The sequence below is a fragment of the Populus euphratica genome, unplaced genomic scaffold (assembly GCF_000495115.2).
Source record: "Populus euphratica unplaced genomic scaffold, PopEup_1.0 scaffold1.1, whole genome shotgun sequence".
Classification (NCBI taxonomy): Eukaryota; Viridiplantae; Streptophyta; class Magnoliopsida; order Malpighiales; family Salicaceae; genus Populus; species Populus euphratica.
This window is the reverse complement of record NW_011499845.1, coordinates 2,540,047-2,561,721: the sequence shown is the minus strand read 5'-3', so window position 1 is coordinate 2,561,721 and position 21,675 is coordinate 2,540,047. Positions and strand designations below refer to the sequence as shown.

Below are 21,675 nucleotides of genomic sequence, written 5' to 3'. Positions count from 1 at the left end.
AATAGCATTTGGTTTCTGATAAATGTAGTTGTTCGGCAGAAGACAAGGGGATTTTGGAAGAAGGACATATTAAGAATAAAAGGGAAGGCATCAGCTCTTCTGTGTGTGTCTGCTTCTCTGCTCTTATTTGTAGGACATTATCAGCACTAGTAAGTTCACTGAATTTGGCTTGTCTTGTCTGTCGAGGACCGATGTGCTGCCGACTATTTCTCATCCATGTATCCTTTAAAATCTTAATAGCTTTCCAGATCGGTATGAGAATCAGGAGCTTATCATTTATATGTTTCTGGATCGAGGTTTTGAGTTGATGAAGAACTCGAAAATACGGTACTGTTAGGTATTTGGTGCTGTCACTTGAAGTTACTCTCCGTGAACATCGAGATGAAAATTTTCGGAAGTATGGATCTTTGCCGAGTTACGCGGCGGGAACTTATTTAGTTCATGGGCCTGGGGATTTTGTCAAACTTAAAATGGGTTCGGCACTTCAGCCCATAGTCCAATAGATTTATCGAGTCCCAAAATAAGTTCGAGACCGCCTACAGGCAAATGTTATTATTTATGTTTGGGCTCGAATCCTAACTGGATTAAGTATCTAGATGATTGTTTTAGTAGTTTTTTTAAAAAAATAAAACGACATTTGGAATAAAAATTTAAAAAGTGATTGGGACAAATAAAAAAAATTAAGTTGACTTTCTTTTGATCAATTAAATTATGAATCCATTCATACAATATCTAAATTTAACCGAGTTAATAATTAAATCAATTTAAAAAAAGAATTAATCAAGCTAAAATCTAGATTGAACTAAGCATACTTCTTAATAACCCCAATATTATGGCTAAAACAAATACTGTCCCAGTAAACAATGAAGAGGTAGTATTATCTTGATCGTCATGTTTTAATTTTCTTAACATGTTGGAGGGAAAAGAACGAAGAAGAACGAGTGACGTATAATGGAACTTTAGAGCAACCAATATGGTGTTTATATTTATTAATATGATATGATCTGATCTTATTTTATTTTATTTATTTATAAGTGGCTTGATGCGATCAAAGTCAGTCGTTATAATATTGCTCGAGTCTCTTTATAAATAAATTGAAAAATGTCTCTTAAAGAAGTTTGGCTCGGTCAATAACGTATGACGTTTATCAGATTGAAAACTAACCATGTGGAGACTCATTCTTTGTTTTTGTTTTTTTAATGTGATCAACCACAATGTTTTAGTTAGCACCTCAATTTAAGCTCGTTGGCATGTCCTGATTTCACATGGCTTCTTTCATCCCCTTACTTTTCAACTCTTGAAATCTTTTTTAATTTTTTCACAACCAATAAATTACATCTTACCCTATTTGTTTTTGTAGTTTTAAAATGTTTTTAAAAAAATTTAAAATTTTTTATGTGTATTGGATTAATTTGCATGTTTTTTATATCCTCGTGAAGAAATAAATGTTAGAGTTTGAGACATTGGATATAAAATGCATAGCACTCACGCCCTTCTCTTGTCTTATTAGAGTGTGGATGGCATTGCCATCAAAACATTGTTTGTTTAAATTACAAAAAAAAAAAATTGATAGTTTTAATCTATTAATATAAAAAATATATATTTTAAAAAACAACCATCACAGTAATGCAATATTTATAAAGCAAAATAGTATGGATTAGCATTCTCAATCTATATTCTAAACCGTTAAAAATCATTTCTCTTTGTAATAGCTGTTATATTTTTGTTCAAACTTAATAATATAGTTTTTAGTTATAAAATAAAATTATAATTTGATTCATGGAACCTACTAAAAATAAGATTTAACCTTAATTTCTCTAAAACAGGCTAATTTTAGAATCTGCAAAATCTACAGGTTTCAGTTTTTTTCTCTTCTTCTGGAATATGAAATCAAAGACATATTTTGTGAGTTGTTCCGTTCCTTCCCTGCTGTATGGAGTGCCCTGTGGCGAGTAATTTGAGATTTGTTTGCTCTAACATCAACAGAATCGACACCCAGTTAATTTTTCTTCATACTAGCGGCGGCGGCGGCGGCGGCAGGGTATTACAGAGTACCTATGAACAGAGTCGCCATGCCTATTTCTCCCCTGTTTAGGCTAAGAACAAGCCGTAAGCATCAAATGATGAAATTTTCATTTCGCTTTCGGGAGTGTAAAAATGTTTTTTCAACATTCTTGACATGGTTACTTGGCCGCTGCATCCGAAACTACTAACAATTCTTAGAATAAACTAGTTGTCCGGTGAGATTTCTTCTTCATTAATAGCAACATCCTCTTTTCATAATCCTCAAATTTCTCCTCGGTTTGTCAGCTATCATGCACTGAAGAGCACCAAATTCCTAGAAGTGAGGTATTCAAGAAATTCCTGATAAATTAATCTAGACGGCATACCTTACATGACATCGTGAAAGGTCAGCCGTTAGTTGAGGATTTTTCTCTTGTCTTAATCACAAAACACATGTAATATAAAAGGAGATGCTAAATTAGATGCTTCACCTGCCCTGCAGTAGTAATGCCATACATGCGGTGATAAAACCATTTATTTTAATTAAATGAGATTAAGGGACTTGAAACTTGAAAGAGTATTGGATTAATTTGCATGCTTTTTATTAAAAACAATATTTTAAAAAACAACCGTTACAATAATACAATATTTATATAAAAAAAATAGTATGAATTAGCATTCTTAATCTATATTTTAAACAGTTAGATATCGTTTCTCTTTATAATAGCTGTTATATTTTTGTTTAAACTTAATAATATAGTGTTTAGTTATAAAATAAAATTATGGTTCGATTCATGGAATCTACTAAAAATAAGATTTAACCTTAATTTTTGGTGAAATAATTTTTCCATGTTCTCATCCAGCACTTTATATTTTTATGTTTCCCTATCCGCTAACTGTTTATGTAAACAGTAAAGAACATATCTACTATCAATACTAAGCCCTTTCTTTCAACTCGTAGCAAGCAACTCTTCACCATCAACAACACAAAAGACTCTCATCCTCCAACCGACAGCTAACAATTCCTCCCTTCTTCATTGTGGTCAGCAACAATGGCCACAATAACATAATCAACTCCACCTTCAATCAAATCTGATTTGGCCAAGCATCCCTTTCGGAAGCTCCTGAATGCCACCCTTCTCCTTTTTGTTAATTGCTCCTCTTAGTCACAATCTCCTAAGCTATTGATAGAATCCATCTAAAAATATTTTAGATATTAGTGTATGAGGGAATCAAATATTACAATAAAATTTAAGTCAGCTCTATTTTTATTTATTTATTTATTCTCTTTCCCTGTCTCTCCTCTGTTTTCAATTTTTTCACTTTTATTATTACACCGCCACTATTTTATATTACTAATTTATACCATATATTATAGTAACAATTAAATAATTTTTCATGTGATGTCAATTATATATAAAAAAAAACTAAATAGAAAAAATCTCAAGTTATAGAGAACTTGATGTTATTACATGGTTAAAAAATTATGAAAAACATAATTCTTGCCAGATAGATTTCATATCTAATAAAATTATAGATAATTTAATAAAATAATAAAAATATTTTATATAAAGTATTATTTATTTCATGATGTAATAATAACAGTTAAATCTATAATATTTAAATTAAAAATCATCAATACTAATATATATCTTTTTAATTATTTTACAATCTCAATTTAAAAAATATTTTTACTTAAATATATTAAATTATTTTTTATTTAACTTTAATTTTAATTATAATTTTTATCAAATATATATTTTAATAACTTAACTTCAACTAAAAATATTTTTAATCAAAAAAATTTTTCAAATCACAATCATAAAACTATTATAACGTGAAACATATTTATAAATAGTCAAGGTGGTAGCTTTATGAAGAAAAATAGCACGATTTCTTTGCGTCTGCGCCGGGCTCTGTATAAATTGCAAGGGGCGTCCAGCTGCGGCATCCATGGCGAAAACCAACAGCACAAGCATATGGTTGTGGCGGGATTTGTGTAAAAGATTACAGATATGGCTGACTTTCTTGATACCCACCAAATCTATATAATTAATTATTAATATATGAATTCATTTTTAGGTATCTCTTGAACGCTTCCCTTCGCTGAATGAAGCCTTAAGATCAAACCGTCTGGCTCGACACATGAGGTCCTTGAAGAGGACGTTCCTCCGGCCTTCCGATCGTCAAAGTGACGGCATGGTGTCGAATGGCTGGTTTGTCTTGACTTTGTAGGTCTTAGCAAACAGTGGGCATGGTTATTTGTGTTTGCGCAAGCTGGAGCGCCTGGACCCGTCATTGTCCATGCTTTAACCACTACTGATTACAGCTCATAGGCCCTGATTAATTTAAAGAAGAGCCTGTTAAACTCCTCCGCTGAGTTGAACATTCTCCCCTCGGGCGGTCACTACCCATTTTTTCTTTAATTATTTTATCTAAATCTTAGTTTATTACAAATAATGCACTGTACAGAGATTTTAAAGCTCTACGGGCCAATTACTTCAAGGAAAATGATTTATAATTAATTTCTATAGTCTTGAACTACAGGTCATAACTAATCTCTACAATCTTGAATTCTGGGTTTTTTTAGTAGGTCAAAGTATCATAATAGTTTTTTTTCTTGTGTCCATGTTATAACCACAAGTATATATTTGGTAGTGTAGTTATGATTATTTTTAAAATATTTTTTATTTAAAAAAATATATTAATAATATTTTTTTATTTTTAAAAATTATTTTTAAGATTAATATATTAAAATAATTTAAGAATATCAAGAATATATTAATTTAAAACAAAAAAAAAATTAAACGAATTGGGTTTTGTTTATTTATTAACTGAGATATTTGGTTGTATTATCATTAAACGAAAAGAACAATCCAATTGAAGAACTGAAGTTAAAATTGAAACACTTAATTACGAGAGAATCTAAAAAAATCAAACACTATTTCTCTATATGAAAGAATCAAAGCCCGATGACAAGTAACGTGCATGCACATTCGACTTGGGGGTTTAATTTAAAAGCCACGTAATCCAATGAAGAAACGAGAGAAACATGGGGGACACAGCAGGTTTGAATAAAAAATTAAATTAAAAAAAAAAAAAAAAACCAGCAAAGAGAGATAGCCTTATAAGCATACGAGTGAAAAAATGGAAAAGGGAGCTGGCTGCCTGGCCAGACAGACAGACAGACAGACACCACCCACCGAACTGGTCAACAAGATCCGGCTGCAGAAAATAAAATTGGAAATATTTATTAAATTCTTCGCTGATATTAGCACGATGGAGAAAAAAATGCCTCTGAAGTTATTTAAAAACGAGATTTAATCTTTAATTGAAATGTAAATTAATCTAAGAAAATCCCTTTACATATCTCATGTATTATCTCATTCTTCTTCACAAATTCAGATATATATATATTAAAAAAGTAATTGACATATATGTCCTTTAAATTAAAAAGCATCAATTCTTCCATGCAGAAGAAACAAGGCAATCAATTTTATATCACAGTTGGATTAAATTAATCTCTGAATAAGCACCGCAACCATGTTAGATTTATTTAGTCATAGTCAACGCCTCGCTTTCTCTCTCTCTCCCTCTCCTCCCATTCGAGCCCCTGAATTTCAATTAACGCTGGTAGACTAGTATTTATGCCAGAGAATGATGCGAGAGAGAGAGGCTGGGATACAGAGAGGCCAGTTTTTCCCCCCCCGAGAAACTTCTCTTGCCATAGAGAATATTGGTTTCTTCCAGTGTCATCAATATTCATCACTTTTGTAAGCGATTTCCAACTGGTAATCAGTGGCCGGCCATCTATATATCTTCCTCTTTCTCCTTCCCTGCCCACAAGGTAAAAACCTGCAGCCCCTCCTTCTTCTTCTTTTCAGTCATCTATTATATCAAATACATCGGCAATCTTTGATTCCTCTTTGATCATCAGACCTCTCTTTCTCCACCACCTTTGCTTACATGAGTTACAGCAAGGGAGAATAACTGTTATTGCACTCACTAGAAACATAACCTCGAAGAAGAAAAGAAAACAAGAAAAATGCATTCAGCAAATCACTGGGGAGGGTCGCTGGAGATTTACAATGGAACAGAATCAACAACCGACGATGACAAGAGTCGCAACATGGAGTGGGACAAGGCAGCCTTGCAACCCCAGCATCACCATCTAGACGAGACACAACAGAGCTGGTTATTGTACCCTCAAGAGACCAAGAAAAAGAAGTACGTGGACTTGGGTTGCGTAGCCTGTAGCCATAAAGCCTTGAAGTGGACTCTATATGCTTTTGTTTTTGCGCTTCTTGTTATTGCACTCCCTACCATCGTAGTCAAGACTTTGCCAAAGCACAACTCTCAGCCTCCTCCTCCTGACAATTACACTCTTGCCCTCCGAAAGGCTCTTCTCTTCTTCAATGCCCAAAAATGTAAGTCAAGTCAAACGTTACAGCTTTTCTTTTTCTTTTTTTCTTTTCCAAGAGGGTTAGTTCTGTAGTAATTGTGGTCTACCGAGTGATTTTAAAAGTGATATTTCAAATTATTATGATAACAAATTAAATAATTCGGATTGAAACAATGAAAATGATTGGGAAAAAAAGACATATTTCATCATCTTTACATATTTATATTAAGATACTCTGGCTTTCGTGTCTAATTACGAGTTTCATCTCACACTCTTGATTTCGTGTTTTGCCCATGGAAGCTTAGAGTTTTACTGCTAATTAAGCCACTCTAAGATGGGAATTCGATGAACAAGTCATTCGGATGTAAATTATTATGTGAATTTGTTTAATTAGCTGGGATAATTTAATTCATATATATGTTGTGTTTCGAATAGATAAATAAATAAAACGATGGTTTCGACAGGACCTTGAGATACCATTTGCTGATTATCAGCAGCTTCTTTTACTTTTAAGTTTCTTACCATTAACAAATACAATTAATTACTTTTTGCTCACAATAAAACAAATTTTGGCATGTATTATATAGAAATAAATTATTGTATTAGTAGTACTCACCAGCTGATAAACAGTTTCGAAGAACAGTTTGTTTTATAATTAGCCATTGGTAGGCTGTGCACTGAAGTTCTATTATAGAATTGACAAGTGTTGACTGAGAGTACCATCATTGAATGTGTTGTGCAGCTGGTAAATTGCACAAGAACAACGGAATTCCATGGAGAGGAGATTCAGGGCTACAGGATGGAAATGGTACTGATTTTTCTAAAGCAGGTCTTGTTGGAGGATACTATGATGCTGGAGACAACACCAAGTTTCATTTTCCCATGGCATTTGCCATGACTATGTTGAGCTGGAGTGTCATTGAATACAGACAGAAGTATGAGGCCATTGGCGAGTACCAGCATACCAGAGATCTAATCAGGTGGGGAACTGATTACTTGCTATTAACCTTCAACTCCAGTGCCAGCAAAATTGACAAGATTTACTGCCAGGTAATATTCTTAATTCGGAATGAACGTTATGTGCGCCTGACAATATTTCCATTTATTAAGACTTCAAAGCCATTATACCGTTGCTTGTTAGTGTAACATTTCCATGTTTCTCCCCCAGGTTGGTGGATCTCGAAATGGCTCGAGACTTCCAGATGATCATTACTGCTGGCAAAGACCTGAAGATATGGACTATCCGAGGCCTACCCAAGTTGTAAATTCAGGCGCTGACCTTGCCGGAGAAATGGCAGCAGCCTTGGCTGCAGCCTCAATAGTATTCCGGGACAATGAGGCCTATTCAAAAAAGCTTGTAAGAGGTGCAGAGACAGTATATGCCTTTGCCAGAGATGGTGGAAGACGGAGAGCATATTCTTCTGGGAATGATTACATTCAACCTTACTACAACTCCAGTGGCTATTATGATGAGTACATTTGGGGTGCTACTTGGCTGTACTATGCCACAGGAAACATTTCCTACATTAGACTGGCAACTGAACCAGGCTTCTCTAGGCACTCCAAGGCACTTTTAAGTATTTCTGACTTGAGTGTACTGAGTTGGGACAACAAGTTACCAGCAGCTATGCTGCTGTTGACAAGGTACAGGATATTCTTGAATCCAGGATATCCATATGAGGAGATGTTGCACAGTTATCATAAGAAGACAGAACTTAACATGTGTTCTTATTTTCAGCAATTCAATGTATTCAACTGGACTAAAGGTACATACATCGGATCCCGCTCTTTAACCATGTGACTAAGTGATACTATTTGCTTCAATGGATCACGTGCCAGTAATTTTAACTTTTTCTCTTCCTTTTTTGGTGATTTTTCTGACGTGTTGTCAAAATTTTGCAGGAGGAATGATCCAACTGAACCATGGAAGGCCACAACCTCTTCAGTATGTGGCTAATGCTGCCTTCTTAGCATCACTCTATGTCGATTATCTGAATGCCACCAGAATTCCAGGATTCAATTGTGGCCCCAGATTTATCTCACTGGACCTTCTTCGGAGTTTCGCCACGTCACAGGTAGCCTTTTCTTCTGAATCTTTCTGTTTCAGGATAGAGTAACTTGCTAGCTGATAAATATCCAATATTGCCAAGTCAACTCTAATAGGCAGTCCCAGAGTAGGAATTGGTTAGAGAAAGAACTGCTGATATGCACAGCTGATCAGAGTCATATACCATGCAACAAGCTTCGTGAGAAAGCTAGCCAGTTTCAGATTGGCACCAAATGATTTGTTAGTTTTTGGGCAGGGGAATTTCAACTTTCGTAACTCCTCTTCAGACGGATGTTGTAATATCAATTAGGCTATGCCTCAGCCACAAAATACAGTTGTTCTTCTTGAAATTGCCTCATGCACTCTTTTTATCTCCTAGTAGACTAATCTTCCCCGTGATTGTTTTCAACACAGATCAACTACATTCTAGGTGATAACCCCATGAAAATGAGCTACGTGGTAGGGTACGGGACAAAGTTTCCCAGACATATTCATCACCGTGGAGCATCAACACCCAGTGACAACACAAGGTATTCGTGCACAGGCGGATGGAAGTGGCGTGACAGCTCCAAGCCCAATCCTCACAACATTACAGGAGCCATGGTTGGAGGGCCTGATAGGTTTGATCGGTTCCGTGATGTTCGCACTAATTACAACTTTACCGAGCCAACTTTAGCTGGAAATGCAGGACTAGTTGCTGCGCTTGCATCCTTGACAAGCAGTGGTGGGATTGGCATCGATAAGAATTCAATCTTTTCAGCAGTTCCACCGCTCTACCCTCCAAACCCTCCACCTCCTCCAGCTTGGAAGCCTTGAGCTGCTAAAAAATTAATCGCCAACAGCTTGAGCTTTTGTTTATACATCATAGAATTCTTGAGATTTTCTTGAAGTTTTTCTTATCGAGCTCCTGTTTATACATCACAGAACACTACTGATACGTTCACAACTGTGCGACATCTGGATCTTCATGTTACGTGATACTTGCTCTTCTAAACAAACTGTTGCTTTGCTAAACTGTCAATGCAAATGTTTCTGTGGAAGTAATTATACTGAACTGGCTTAATTTCACAATTGACCAAATGATATGGGTACTGTATTTGAAGAACTTCTGGAATATGTGGAATATAATATGCTCAATCAATCTGCCTTCCACTAAATGGAAAGTATTTCAAGGATATGAAACCAATCTATGTTCACTAAAAAGATTGGTCCATCACATTCTTTAATTTGTTCGGTGGCTAAACGATTTAGTGTTCTTTGGAAATTCAGGTAAACTGGGACAGTTTTTATTAGAGTCCAGGAATTGTCGGGTGTCAAATGCATTGGACAGTTTATAATTTTCCGGGGTTCGTTGGAGATTCTCTATTCTTGCCAGTTTAAGATTTAAATCCAACTCTGTTCTTCAAACCCAAGAAACCACTTGAGGGAGATTTTCCTTGGGAATATAGCTTATTTTCCTCGAGTATGAAGTTACTTTATTCCCAAAATTCTTAAATTACTTCCGACAAGATACCTTGAACATATATTATTGGTTAAAATATGATAAAAAATGCTTCTAGTTTCTCCTTTCATAATTCTTCCATTAATGAGATCTGAGTAAAAATCAATAATTAAAACTTGATTTTTATTTATTTTTCTTAAACAAATTTCGAGCGCAATGCTTAAGTTATGAACTAATCTTTCAAGGTAAATTTCAACCGTTCAAATTAATGATTTTTGGGGTCAAATATGATAAGATCCAAAGGAAAAAAGAAAGAAAGAAAGAAAGAAAAAACTTCACCATAAACACTCGAAATCCCTTGGAAGTCTCCTTTACAATTCAACCACATACACTTCAAGAACGAAAGGACATGACAGACCTTGTGAGACCATTTTGGACCATTTTCATAAAAATCGAACCAGACGCCACCTGGATATATCCAGGATGCATTATTACGTGTTCCTTAAATCCGGGGGTGATTTTGAATCAACTGCATTTCACCCTCAAGAATTAGAGATGTGTTTGTAGTCATTACTGTACATAACAAGAACCTGGTTCTATAGGTGCTCCTCGGCCTGGTCCAGCTAAAGGAGCTGCGGCAACCCCTCTTTGATTCAACAAACACCTGAAGTGTGCTAACCTTCCAGCAACTTTTTCTGGATCCTTCGCTAGCTTGTCATAAGGTGTCCATAGCCGCTCTTCAATCACATAGGAACAGAAAACAGAGAGAATAAAATCGTTATTTTAAAGTGAAGATACAGTTCGCATAGAAAGATAAGGTGAGTAGAGAGCAGTTACAAAAAAATGGAAGATTTGACATGCTGAGCTTAAAAACAAAGGGAAGAAAGATGTATAGTTAGAAGTCTTTATCTCTCCTATAATGATGAAAAAGTTTCTCAAGAAGTACCTCTAAGAGGATTCTAAAAAAGATCAAAACTAGTCAACTCTAAAAATCACTCAAGGCATCATCTGGTGCCTCTTCAAATGAGACTACCAGTCACCTGCCTTGGTCCATGAATGTTAGCAGTGATAACCATCTATCAAATAAAACCACCTTTGGGATGGAAAGGCAGATCTCTTAATACACAGAAGCATCCCCAAAGCGTATAGTTTCATGAACCCTTAAGCTCAACAGTAGTAAATTCACCAAGATTGTGACCAATTTATGTGACTAGGAAGCTAGTATCAAATCAGATTTATATTATTGTTTGTGTCACCGCACAATCCTTTCCAATGACCATCACGCAACTACATAGTGTTGAAAACAGGAAAACTGCATAACTTAATATGAATATGTTGCAACGTCTCAGCAATTTCGTTGTCAATTGACATGATATACAATAAATACCTGCAGCAGCTGCAGCACGTGGCCATATGGTTTGTTCAATGTCTGACCCATCCACTTTTTCTCCCCACATGCATACTTCCCCCCCAAGAACTAAACTCTGTTGCTCGGGTTTTGTTATATTTGTAAGTGGTTCATTCTTATAGAACTCTTCCCAAGGAGTATCCAAGTGATCTAGATACCATTTGTCCTCGTTGCTCACAATGCACCTCAGCCCAGATGCAACCACTTGCTCAGCAACTCCACCTCCAAGCCTGCAAAAAAAATTGTATGCTAAAGATGAAGTGTGCCCGAAATGTAAGGACAAACAAAATTATTATAGCAGTGCAAATACAATCATCTCTAAGATCTATTTGCTTGGTGGAAAAGGAGTCCAGAACATTTTTGTTTTCGTAGTGTAATTAACTCAACAATGTTCACTGATTGTCTAATATCTAAAGTAATTTTAATTGTGATTACAAAATGTGAATTGGTTCAACAATAATTCACAGAGAGAAAGAGTTAATGAAGTTCTCATCTAAACATTAATGGACTTCGACCAGGTGAACCAGATGTCACTTTTCAGAACTAGCAAACATGTAAGTAGTGAGAATGAATAGTACCGAGATCCACACTCTTTACCAACTACTACATTTGACTTTTTCTAGCATATAAAAATTACTTGTCACAGTTAGCATTGCAGATGGACTAAAACATCTTAACACCCTTATCAAGTCAAGTTTAGCTGTATCGATTAACCAAAATTTATTTTCTGCACAGGGGAGCTTTTCCCATTTTTTGTATAATCTTGATTCTAGTCTCTCAATACTACAAGTCCAGCAAGCAAATAGACGGTTGCATCATGGATAAATGATGCTTATATTTGTTCATTTACTGATCTACAGGGTGGCCATGTTAAGATGCATCATGACAAGGTCATTTTATGAAATTATGCAGAAAGCATGGCATACCAATTGTGCACCACTGTCTTCCGGCTCAATTTATTTCTGAAGCCATTGAAGGTCTCCTCCCTGTTACATTGCATGATTGGATAAGATATAAAACCAATGAAATTTGATATCTAACCTTATCCAGAATTGTTCGTACCAGTTAACAATTTCAAATCCATGGGACAAAGCTATTTTCTGTGCCCGCAAGACAAAGTACTGGTAAGCTTGAGATCCATTCATTCTATGCTCTTTTAACCTGCAGGTTTCAGAATAGACAGTATCTTGATCAGGTCAAGGTCAAACAACATCCAATACGAATACAATTTACATGCCCTCTCTCTTTTGTTACAATTGCATGCTCTTTTAAGTTACATGGAATGGGAGGAAAACAAAAACTAAAAGAAATAGCTGTGAGTCTGACATGCTATTTATTTCTCAGGAAATCCAATAATAGCAGTAATCATAAAATAACATTGGCATAGAATGTAACGGTGATGTCATGTACAGCAAGCACACAGTACCCACGTAAATCCACATGGATTAACTACAAAAGGAGGAAAATATGGTTGTGGGCATCAAGCACAAAGATAATAATGTGATATATATACTTGGTGCCTACAGAAAAAAGAAAAGAAGAGAAAAGAAAAGAAACATCAGTTACTTTGCATGTAGAATTCATGGGATTGTTACCATTTTGTTATGTGGGGAGTTTTTGTCCAGCAACCTGAAAAGGACTCATACAGTTGCGTGTCAATAATATGAAGCTCCATCTAGATATATATTTCAAAAATTAAGAGCAAGCAGAAGCAAGTAAACTGTGGCCCCTATATTTTCATTAACATCAAATATCATGTTTCAACACATACACCATAAAATAAAAGAAGAAAAGACATGATAAAAGGAAAGAAAATCCCCAGATGCTAAGAAACAAAATAATAATAATAATAAATGTTCCATAAACAATAAGCAATCAATACAAAAATGGTGATAGCAAAATATAACTATTGAACTTACTTGGGTCAACTTCATCACCTCCCAAGTGAACAAACTTGAATTTAAAGATCTTACTGAAATCTGAACATGAAACAAGTAATCATGTTAACCATTCCTCCTTTCATTGTTGTTTTTCACCCAAATTAAGCTAACTTGCAAATTTATATATATTTTCTTAGTCTTCTGACATGACAACTTATTGATATCAAACCACACTGTTCCAAATTGAAAGTACAGGAATTACCTGAAAGAATCCCATCTATTACTTTGAATGTAAACTCATTGCTGACATCAAGTGGCTGCTGACAGTTTTTTGATGGCCATAGAGAAGGATAGCCATGCCCCCTAATTACAGGGGAAAAATATCCATTTAAGTCATTTGGAGATCGTAGTTTGTGATGTCATTCTATCATAATGGCCATATTGCAAAGAAAAGGAAAACGACAAATAGTTTTATTGTTTTTGTGAGTTTGCATCTTTTGCCAACAAGGGAAACCTACAGAACCTGCCTTGCCATGGGTTTTTAAAGTACAATGTCACAAATTCATGACGATCTAAACTATGCACCGAAGTCTGAGTTAGCCATAAAGGCTTGCCCATTTGTGGTCCCATAGAAGTACAATCCTAGGAAAGGAACTCTGAAAATGATTCAGAGCTGCAGCATTCTGCAAATGGCTACCCCCAGGCCTCATATCTACAATGCCTTGGTCACCAACCTAGACTTTCACCAGTTATCACTAGACAATAGCCCTTAATCGTTCTCATGTTTGGCCCTGAAAACCATTAGCATTCATCACTTCTGCAGAAAGTTCACTGAGGCTAACTGCAATAGATCCATGAGCTACAAACAACCTTTTGGTTTGCCAGCATTAATCATAAAATAACATCTTTATAACCTCAAAACTTTCAAAAACAAGCAGTTTTCTTGGATACAAGTTGGCAGGGTGTGATAAGTACCCAACTCCATTGTTTGAGAGGAAGAACATCTAATAGGGAAATCATACAGGTAAACAGAAAGATACATCATCATCAAGTCAAGTGACAAATGGCAGCTTCTCATATTGACTTATGAAAAAATGCTCTACATATCCTCATGGATTAAACATTACCTAATTCTGTGATAATTCTGATGAATTCTTAAATTCTATCCGTTAAGAAATATATATTGTTGCTATCTAGCATCTTGCAAAAACTAAATTAGAAAGCTGTATAAACATTCCCCCCAACACCTGGAAAGACATGACAGTCATTACATCAGCCAGTCATGATCTATAAAGTCTTCTCCTGGGAATTTTTCTGTAGCTATTGCAGAAGCCATGAATGATCAGAAATTCAAATCCTGCCATTATTCACTTGAAGGGGATAAGATTCTTTTTTTAAATGACCGAGTGTCAATTTTTGGGGTTAAAAGTTTGCATCCTGATCTCATAGATACATGCACAGTAATTTTTGAAAGGAATATAACTAAGACAACAGAGAAAACCACTATATGAGAATGTTACTATTACCATGAGAGAGCATGTCCAGGAATATCAAGTTCAGCTAATACATTAATTCCTCGCCTTTGAGCATAACTGCAAATTTTTTCTTGACATATTAGAGATGATAAAACTACATAGACATAAATGTGTAGAAGGTGAAGACAGCAGAATCACTTGCCTCACAATTTCAGCAGCATCAGAAAAGGTGTACCGCTCTGAAACTGAATAAGCCCCATCCCACAGATGTGGATATGAAGGTATCTCCAAAGGGAAAGATTGGGTATCTACAATGTGCCAGTGCAACACATTCTGCATATGCAACAGAATAAAATCATAAAGGCCAATGAAAGGTATTGTTTTTCAATAGTTTTATTGACCTGCTAACACCTTCTGCAAGGAAAATCCACTTCTCACCGACTAATTCTGTTAATACCACAGCTATCTGAGTTCTTACAACAGGTTAGATGATAAAAATCAACGTAAAGTCAGTGTGAAACAACATTACATCTTGTTACAAAGTAAACCGTGTCAGCAAACTGCTAATTAAAGTAAATTGTTGTGTTAACACCATTTGCTGTTCAAAAAGGAGGGAAGACAGGTAATTTAAGCGACAGTTGCCAAATTTCTGTCTCATTTCATGTTGGATAGGTTTCCTGGTGCAAGATCCAAGGCTTAAACACTGCTGCACAAATTACTATTTCCTATCCTTTTTATGGATGCAAGATTTCCCAAACCTCATTGCTGTCCCTCTAGAGGAAGAAGCTAATTCAGGCAAACTAAATCCTAGCAAATGGTTATGAACAGAAATAGGGATGATACTCCTCAACAAATGCGATCATGAAAACCTCTTATACATATAATGCTAAAAGCAAAATACCACTGATTATTTTCCAGCAAACAGTAGAACAAATATGTAGTTACTTCACCAAATATTCTAAAAGATTCTCAACTATAGATTAGTTAACTATGCATCACATACCAATTTTGCATAGGCCATGGAATCAATTACTTTCTTAATCATTGGCACTGGCTGATAGTGTCTTGATGTATCTGCACAAATTCCACTTGTAAGTCAGACAAGCACATTAGAATTTGAAAATACAGAGTGGATTTGAGATATAAAAACAGAATCGACCAAACAATTGGACATCAAGCTTTTCAAGTGGCCCTGTGTCAGCTTGGGATAGCCCTCCAGACCCATTTCACAAGAAGTAAACTTTCTTCCCATCAAAACCTTCAGTAGTAATTGCCAACCTTATCAAACCAGAAGCTAGTTCATGGAATAAAGCCCTCAGCTGGGGCTTTGAAAGACATGTACATCAAAAGTAAACTAAACATATTACAGAAAAGGACTGCAGAAAACAACTCACCAATCAAGAGCCCTCGATAAGAGAATCTTGGTTGATCAATGATAGTCCACGGGACCATGTGAACTTCAATCAGTCTAGTTGTAAAGTTAAAATGACACAATTGGCTGAATGTCTGCAAAATTTAATGTCATGTCAAACTTGGACAATTTTGAACTTGGTAGGAATATCAAAAGAGATACAATTTCATGTCTTAAGGATTAGTATAAAACCTGAAGCCCATGCAACGCCCCATAAACAGTCTGCGCCTGTAATGTTGCCAAACAGAATTTGAATTGATCAAACAATTTACATGAATCAAAGCTTACTGATGTAGACCAAACTCAATTTGGTGCCTCTACAGAACATTAGTTCAAAAATTAAGATAAAAACAACCATGCTTCAGCAAGGTCCCACTCCATCATTGATTATAATCATGATAGTGGAAGATTTTATAAAACATGATTTAATGTTACTAGTTCTCTACAATGCATGATTGACCCCTCTCGTAAGCAAATACTAGGTTTAAGTTCACTAATCTAGATAGGACACCGAATAATTCCTTTGAGACTCCTTCCCCTCGTCCAAAAGATTAGACTGGAAACATTTGTCAATGCGCTGGCTATATGGCACATTCAAATATGTCAAAGCTACATTTCAACATAAATATATGAAAACTATTTTAGGAAATGTCAGACAAAATCCAGTAGCATTTTCTTTCAAGTCTTACTATTTGAACATCTTCCTTGAGAAAGAAACTCATTACAATTGAGTTGGACAGGTGTAAGTTGGTAGACAATATAGCTAAAAAGATAGCGGTTGCACCCACCTCAAGATGGACGTAATCTGGCATCTCTGGTGAAGGAACCAGCAGTTTGTATGACTCGGCAACACCATATTGTAACTGTAAAAGCACATCACAATACAGGGAGAAAGAGCATTTGTTTAATCTAAATTAAAGGAAGGAGCTCTCCAGATTTCATCTAAAATGCCAAAAAAAAAAGAGCCTTGATTATTGTTTAAATAGAACTTAATGATAGCTACAGCTCATAATTGATTACTTCCTAATAATTGTTGTATTTAGTGAAAAATAAGTTAAAACAAAAGGATTATCAAATTGCACAGGAAGAAGTCATTTTAAAAAAAAAAAAAGTTGTTTTTTTTTTATACAAGTGGAAAGAAAAAGGAGAAAATGACTTCTTCTCAGCCTAGCTCAGAAGAATCACATTCCCAGACTTGTAAACATTAATCTTTAGGCCCGTGTGAATGAACTGATCAGGTAATAATCAGAAAAGAAAAGAAAAGGCTCTGACTGGAAAGCTAATTGATAACCAATTCCACCATACCCGGTCATCTGGTGAGAAAATAAGAACATGAATTCCTTTAATGATGAGAGACTTGTCTACGCTAGAAAGATCACCATCAACAACATGAGCAACTTTCACTACATCAAGCATTCTTGTAAAGCCATCCTTCAAAATCTCAGAGCCATCAATGTACTTGCTCCCATCAGTAACTAACTGAAAATCTTGACTCATGTAAACCCTCCTGTGCCCTCTACTCACAGACTTCGGCATTGGCCATAAATTCAACCCATTCACATTCTTTGCCACAGCAACCCCAAGAAACAAAAACACCATCACTACCCAAGCACTTTTCAACCCCATCCCTATCTTTCCAACAAAAATAAAAAAGAAAAGAAAAGAGACCCAAGAAACAGAATCAAGATTGAAGTTTAGATATATAGACACACTACATGCATTTGTATCAGTGTATGGTCTATATTCAACTCCTGGCGCTATAAAAAGAAAACAAAAAACAGAGAATCTTGGGAGGTGAAGAGAAGGGAACAAGAGGGTTGTGTTCGGCCATAAATTTCAAGATAATGGGATTAACAGAGATGTTATTTTATGTTTCCTTTTTGTTACATTTTCAGTCTGAAGTTAGCGATTGTTTTGGCGTGAGAAGCACTGATGTGAGATGGGCTTTCCTTCTTTCTTTATTCTCTCTCCCATCCTATCCTGTTGTTGTCTTAAGAAGATTATAATAGTAAATCCAAAATCTAATCTGAATCTATTTTTGTTTTCAAAGTCGAATCAAATCTGCCGGTCCAAGCAGTAACGGAAGGTATCCATTGTCGGTGAATAATGAATGCCTGTGAATGTACAGTGACATATTCATAGGTTTAAGCCTTTAGCATGTGTTTAGAACTCTAAAAAGAGGTGGGCTTTGAACTCAATTCCTCCTTCCTTCTCATACTTGCCACTAGTTTTTACACGTGGGTGCAAGAGAAAATAAAGCGTCTTGAATTTTCTAGTAACCATATGATTTTAAATTTTCTATCTGGTCGACATGCAAACTTAAAACTTTTTAATACTGTGGTGGTGGTTTTTTTAGAATGTTATTTATTTGGTAATATATTGAATTAAATTTTTTATTTTTAAATTTTTATTTTTAATATTAGCATAACAAGATATATTAATTTAAAATAAAAAATACTTTTTAAAAAAATATTTTTTAAACACAAAAATAAATAGATTCTTATAAATGTTGTCTTCTTTTTAACCTTTTTCTTGTTTGACCTTTTTTTTGTTTTTGTTGCAAAAATTTTATTTTAAATAAATTAATTTTTGATAGTTTTATTTGGTTTTATTATTATTTTAATATGTTGTTATTAAAAATAATTTTTAGAGAATAAAAAAATATTTTAATTTATTTTTTAATTTGAAATATTTTAAAAACAATTACTGTTATAATATTAAATGTATTTTTCATTGATGAAATAGTGATAATGAGATGATAATTAAAAAAAATAAACTTTAGATGTTATTATTTGCAATTTTACCATGATTTCTTGCAAAATAACATGCTAGTCTATTTTATTTTATTTTTTTATTCATTTTATTAGGTAATTATAGTTGTAACATTGAATGTGCTGAGATTCACGTGATACCACTTGAAGAAAAAAAAATCTTTGCAATAAATATCATGTCCCTTGGTAGACAAAATCCTGATATAAACAGTAGATTTCCCTACTTTTCCTGTGGTTTAAAATTCAGCTTTATCTGTTGATACTTGATGTGTAGATATAGTTAAAGAAATTGTGAGATTTTTTATTAAAAAAATAATACAGTCCTATATTTATACTTAAAAAACACGTAAATAATAGTTGTTGTGGTTACAATTTAAAAAAATATATTTTATAAAAAATATTTTTGATTGTGTTTAATTTTATATTTATGTATGTTTAATTAAAAATATGATTAAAATTGAGGCCGAACAAAAAATAATTTAATATGTTTTGCTAATAATGATTTTAGAATTAAGGTTATAAAATAATTTTTAAAAATATATATTAATATTAATAATTTTTAATTTAGATATTATAGATTTAACTATTGGTATTATATCATGAAATAAATAATATTTAATATAAAATATTTTTTATTGTTTCATTAAACTATCTATAATTTCATTATATATGAAATATATCCAACAAAGATTACAGTTTTTTTCCCAAGCGCGCAACAATATCGGGTAAAATATAATTATGAATAAAATTAAGATTGCGATCAAATTTTACAAATATTATGTCATTAAGCAATCTCTTTTTAATTTATATAATATTATTGAATAATATTAAATGCTAGTATTTTAAAATATTATTGTTTCTTGTATAAAAAAAGATAAATAATAAATCAACGTAATAAAAACATCAAAAAAAAAATATAAAGCATGAAAATATAATTTAAAAAAAAAGGATCACACTAAAACTACAATTTATAATTTTATTATTTGATATTTTTTCGAGTTCTTCCGATTGATTTACTTATTTAATAGTTTTATAATTTCAATCTAAACAAGCTATAAAATATATATAAAAAAAGGATAATAGAAATAATAAATGAACTGTAAATTTTAAAATTGTTTGTTTTCCTCAAACTTTTCCTTAAACAACCTCTGCATCATGAATTTCTCCCATGAAAAAAAAAAAACCTATCTACCCATTCTACCAAGTCAGGCGGCACAAACTCGAGTGGAACCAATATCTTAGAACAAAAATTAAGCGTTTCATGTTGGTTTTGCATGAAATATTTTATGTATTTGTTTGCTAAAAAAAATTGCTATATTTATTTTTTAAAAAATATTTTACATAAAAAATTAACTAGTTAAAAATATTTTATAGTTAATTTTTAAATTTAACATATCAACTAAAAAATATTTATAAACCCATAAAGTCTTGTGAAATATTTTATAAATAATAATTAAGTTATAATATTATTTAATTCAAGTATTATTTTTACTTTTTTTAATATGTATAAATAATTTTTTAATTTTATTAAAATATTTTTGATATTACCATATCAAAATAATCTAAAAATAATTTAAAATAAATACAAAATATTTTTAAAATACAAAATCAACCATTCTTATTTTCTCCGTATCTCTCAAGTGGTGGTGGCAACGAGATAATAAAGCAGTGCCTTTTAAAATTCTCCGTACCTGTCACATGGCCATAAGATAAAACCTCCCGCCATTTTTCGTGCGCCTATTAGCTGTGGACCCATCTTTAATGCGGACCCTCTGATTTGTTAGATGTCAGGATCGCAACTCCTTTTTTTCTAGATCTTTAGTGGTGCTTGCAACACGAGTGTCAGCAGACGCCGGCCAAGCAACCACCAATGCACCACCCACTCTTTTCCTTTCCTTTTCTTTTTCTTTTTTCCCTAGCAAATCATTATATTATTTCAGAAAAAGATTGTACCAGAGTAATTATGATTTCAACTTCGAGACGTAAAACTGTACGAGCTTCTTGAATTTGATTTATATTTTTAAACCAATTAACTCTACAGTGAAATGTTTTAAACGATCCTTGTCGTTAAATTTAGTTATTTCTAGTAATGCAGTGTAAATTATATTTCATAAAAATTTAAATTATATTTTTTAAAAAATAAAAAATTATTATTTTAATATATTTTAATATAAAAAATATTTTAAAAAATAACTACAATAATACCTGCATAAAGATCATTAATAGTTAAAACATAATAATTTTTTAAAAAAAAACAGTAGGAATATCAGCCCTGCCTCCTTAATCTACGGAGAAAATTTGAACCCCAAGCCCCACTTTGGTAGGTCTGTAAGTGTGTTGATGGTTTCTATGAATCTAGTAATTGTTTGAAGTTTGATGACGTAACTATTCATTACCACATTAATTAATTAATTTAATTTGAAAATATAGCATCTACTAGGAATGTTTCTGCAACTCGAAGTAGTATTCTTTTTTGTTCACACTTTATAGCCCATGTTGATGTTTTTGTATAGCAAATTGTGGTGTTATTAAAAGAAAAATCATGAGATTTGGTTGGAGTAATAGCACTCGCTTTATATTTTTTTAACTAAATCATCAAAGCAACTAGAAAATTGGGATTAGTTTAACTGTATATGTAAATCCCTTTTTTCTTAATACGACAAGTCACCTTTCACCTGTTATTTCTTGTTAAAAAAAAAGGTTACGACCGTCTGCCCCTTGTGTTAGAAATTGGGTTAGGCACACAAGTAGACCTGCACACCTGCCTATTTGTGGTGGATCTAACCTTCCCACTTCTCTTTTTTTTTTGCTGACTATATATATATATATATATATT

The 21,675-nt window shown here is 33.6% G+C and overlaps 2 protein-coding genes across 3 annotated transcripts; one reads left to right on the top strand and one right to left on the bottom strand.

The window, feature by feature from the left end:
- The first annotated feature begins 5,591 nt into the window (after positions 1-5,591).
- KOR2 (Six-hairpin glycosidases superfamily protein) lies at positions 5,592-9,507 on the top strand. 2 transcript variants are annotated; one of them, XM_011012691.1, is made up of 6 exons: positions 5,592-5,851; positions 5,942-6,431; positions 7,149-7,456; positions 7,575-8,172; positions 8,309-8,481; positions 8,868-9,507. In XM_011012691.1, the coding sequence occupies exons 2-6, from the start codon at positions 6,050-6,052 to the stop codon at positions 9,267-9,269; spliced, it is 1,863 nt and encodes a 620-aa protein (XP_011010993.1). In that variant the 5' UTR covers positions 5,592-5,851; positions 5,942-6,049; the 3' UTR covers positions 9,270-9,507. The 2 variants fall into 2 exon arrangements, with proteins under 2 accessions (XP_011010993.1, XP_011010912.1); XM_011012610.1 differs by having other exon boundaries at positions 5,592-6,431.
- A 741-nt stretch (positions 9,508-10,248) lies between these two features.
- HEXO3 (beta-hexosaminidase 3) lies at positions 10,249-18,101 on the bottom strand. The gene is made up of 14 exons (XM_011012496.1): positions 17,374-18,101; positions 16,857-16,931; positions 16,261-16,296; positions 16,052-16,163; positions 15,661-15,731; positions 14,860-14,990; positions 14,709-14,774; positions 13,445-13,545; positions 13,222-13,281; positions 12,898-12,931; positions 12,365-12,463; positions 12,229-12,288; positions 11,282-11,532; positions 10,249-10,631 (listed from the first exon to the last, which is right to left on the bottom strand). Exons 1-14 carry the CDS (start codon positions 17,692-17,694, stop codon positions 10,465-10,467), a joined length of 1,584 nt encoding a protein of 527 aa, XP_011010798.1. The 5' UTR covers positions 17,695-18,101; the 3' UTR covers positions 10,249-10,464.
- Between the last annotated feature and the right edge of the window lie 3,574 nt (positions 18,102-21,675).